Source organism: Pinus tabuliformis, chromosome 7 (assembly GCF_031772625.1).
Source record: "Pinus tabuliformis cultivar Carrire ecotype Pingquan chromosome 7, CPIR1, whole genome shotgun sequence".
Taxonomy (NCBI): Eukaryota; Viridiplantae; Streptophyta; class Pinopsida; order Pinales; family Pinaceae; genus Pinus; species Pinus tabuliformis.
Genome location: NC_142293.1, coordinates 791,044,969 through 791,048,037, shown reverse-complemented (window position 1 = coordinate 791,048,037; position 3,069 = coordinate 791,044,969). Strand labels below are relative to the sequence as shown.

The 3,069-nt window shown below is 35.8% G+C and overlaps 1 protein-coding gene across 1 annotated transcript; it reads right to left on the bottom strand.

Moving 5' to 3' along the window:
* Positions 1–833: 833 nt before the first annotated feature.
* Positions 834–2,408, bottom strand: LOC149249945 (uncharacterized). The gene is made up of 3 exons (XM_089458856.1): positions 2,024–2,408; positions 1,648–1,849; positions 834–1,533 (listed from the first exon to the last, which is right to left on the bottom strand). The coding sequence occupies exons 1-3, from the start codon at positions 2,270–2,272 to the stop codon at positions 926–928; spliced, it is 1,059 nt and encodes a 352-aa protein (XP_089314982.1). The 5' UTR covers positions 2,273–2,408; the 3' UTR covers positions 834–925.
* Between the last annotated feature and the right edge of the window lie 661 nt (positions 2,409–3,069).

The window sequence follows — 3,069 nt, the reverse complement described above, 5'->3', positions numbered from 1 at the left end:
AGACTCAACAAAAGAGAAATGTGCTAATAAATATTAAATATACGCATATACAACATTCTTTAGTCATGCTGATTATTGGCATAGGTAGAGTAGCACTAAATAACGGTACTATGATATATGTGAATGTCGTCTCAGTAGCTGTAATGGCACATACCATAGTTTGCAACTAAACTTTATATGTCTTTCGAACACACTAACTGTAACAAGTAAGCTCTGGTTAGTTTTCACATTAAACCAACTAATACAAGTGCAAGGAAATTCGGTCTTTGTTACCCCTTTGCATTGAAAACGCTCCCCATAAAGCCTACCCTCGAGGGACATGCTGTCATCTAGCTAATAAACATGCTTCATTCTTGTGCTTTCTTTTATAAGCAATGTTGGTGCACATCATCCTTTATGCCTCTTTGCTCAAAGGTTAATGGTGTAACAATAATCTTCACTAAATGCTAACAGCTCCATGCTCTTTTCTTTTCTAGAGATAGAAGAGATGAAACAAAATAATCATATGACCAAGAAAATAAATTTTGATCAATTGCTAACCTTCGTACCATAGTTACCAAGCTGAACCACATGACATCTTGTTGCAAAATGACCTTGGGATTGTAACATCCTTTTATATAAATTTTCCTTGGGTGCTTGCAAAACAAGGAAATAGGGTTCACTCATAATTATGTAGCTACAGAGAGAAGCCAGAAAAACTTCAGCAAGACTTCCATTTCTAAAATGGTAAGGATTCTAATAAATCTGAGTTCCATAGCCATAATAGATATGACTAAATATCCTTTCAGGATTAAAATTAATCAAGTGAAATAGAACAAGAGTTAAGACAAAGATCAAAGATTTGGAAATATGAATACAGTTCTCTGTCTCATACCAAGCATCAGGTTCTGACTATGCACACTCACCGGTGTGTCAAGCTGTGCCATCATTTCTTCATTTTGTGCTTTTTGTTGCTCGGGGACATTTTTTCATCATTTTCAGATTCAGTTATACTCCTCTTGGTAATAGTTTCTGCTAAATCAACCTTCTGATTGCTTTGCTGCTTCCCTTCAGTGTCCTTAGATCCATGTTCTTTATCTTTATAGACATCTCCTGTCTCCTTTTTCAAATGCCCTTGTTGCGCCAGGAAAGGATCCTGAGTCTGGTACTGAAGCTGTTCGGCAGGCCCCGAATGTGCATCATTTATCTTTGACATACACTTTTCAGCTTCATGTTCATCCTTCACCTTTTGGTTTGCTAAATCCTGTCGAACTGCACATGGGTCCTCCACATCTGTCTTTTCCGAGGCCTTTTCAAGAGCAGGTGCTTTATCGACATTCAACTTTTCTAGACCATTTTCAGTTGACTGAGATTTAGTTCCTCCCAAGAGTTTATTAGTAGATGTCAAGCTCTCAGTTGGCATCTTTGGTTCAGATTTGCTATCATCACATTCTGAATTGGAGTGTTTGGAACCGTTATTTACATTATTGCATTCTGCAGGGGGGTGTTCGGAATCATTATTTTCCCTCAGTTCCAAAGGGGATAAAGAATTACCTGAAATCGGATTCCACTGTATCAGTGGCATGACCAATAACATATAACATTATTGAAAGCACAAGGAAAGTAAGCATATTACGAGTCACATAGGGATAACTATGGATAACTCACAACATTGAGGGTCAATTGCCATAATTGCTTCAAATGCAGCCTTGTTTGCAGCATCCCTCGGATTGCCTGCAGGACCTCCAGTGTAGGAAGCTCCATTGATCTTCACAGTTGCTGTAAAAGTCCTTGTAAAATGATAAGTTGGAGGAGGTATGTTTTTCTTTAAAGCAAGCTCCGCAAGGGCAATTTTAGGTCGTTTTCTTTCCTGATTGGTTGTCAGCAAATATAATGAAAAATCCGCCATATTCAATAAAAATCACTAGAATTGCTAACAAACCCAATACATTCCAAAACCAGAGAAAAGAAAAACGAAATGTAAAACGGGAGTAAAACCAATATTTGAAGAGCTTTTGAGCATTTGGGTAGATGCGAAACCTACTTTAAACTGAAGAAGTAAACCCTGCTTTTGCAAATCTTCAACAGCTGCCTTAGCTGCAGCCTTTTGTGACGCCTTTTTGTTGTTGAAACCAGAGGCGGACTCATACGTTGCCTCATTGATTGTTACGCTGGACTTGAACTTCGGGACATGGTTTTCGCCCTCAATTACAGTTTTGTAGACAGGCAATGGCAGAGAGTTCTTCTGTGCATATTCTTGTAATATGTTCTTGATCAAATCCGCAGGAAGCATCGTTTCTGGAAATGAAGTGAGAAACCCCAAACAGTCCCCTGCCGTAACGCTAGTAACACCTACTCATGTAACTTAAGTTTTTCAAATAATTGCCCTAATTTATCTGTATGTGCCCTAATTCGCGAACTTATATAGCTCCCTCTACACACAATTAGCAATTTCAGTATTCTTTCTTATTTATTTTTTCTATATTTTGATCCGAACATCCTATGCTTATGTATATTTTTGGTTTGTTAGGTAATGTGACTCGGCACATGACTCATGGCTACTGTGTGGGTTTGTGTGTTTTTATATATATTTTTTCGGTTTGTTAGGTAATGTGGTTTGTAATATGAATTATGTTTATTGTATGGGTTTGAGCGATTATGATTTAGTGGTATTTAAACTATTTATTATTTGAAAATTGTATTTGGAGATATTATTTAGGAAATGTATTTGGAGTTGTTTTTAGTGTAATTTTTTGGATTTTTGGCTCCTCAAATTTGGCAGAAAAAATTGAGATGAAATCTTGATTTGTATTATTTAAACTGTTTTTTGACTCTATATATGGATTCAGCACGTGAAAAACATTATGATTTCAATAAATTCTTGCCAGATTTTAAAGAAATTAGACCGAAAAAACTTCCAAAATATTGCATTAAAAACAACTCAAATATATTTAGCTTAAACTATCATAAGTTTAATATAATTAGATTTTTGAGAATAAAATTTCACGACAATAAAATTCTGAAGCTTCACACCTTGTATCTATATTATATCGTGTTTATTATTTCACACCGTGTATCTATATTATATAA

What these genes read in the sequence shown, in the direction of transcription:
- LOC149249945 (XM_089458856.1), bottom strand. Translation starts at nt 2,272, where the DNA reads ATGCTTCCTGCGGATTTGATCAAGAACATATTACAAGAATATGCACAG. An exon ending in GTTTACTTCTTCAGTTTAAA is followed by an intron (nt 1,850 to 2,023) that starts GTAGGTTTCGCA and finishes ACAACCAATCAG; the next exon opens with GAAAGAAAACGACCTAAAAT. An exon ending in GGCAATTGACCCTCAATGTT is followed by an intron (nt 1,534 to 1,647) that starts GTGAGTTATCCA and finishes ATCCGATTTCAG; the next exon opens with GTAATTCTTTATCCCCTTTG.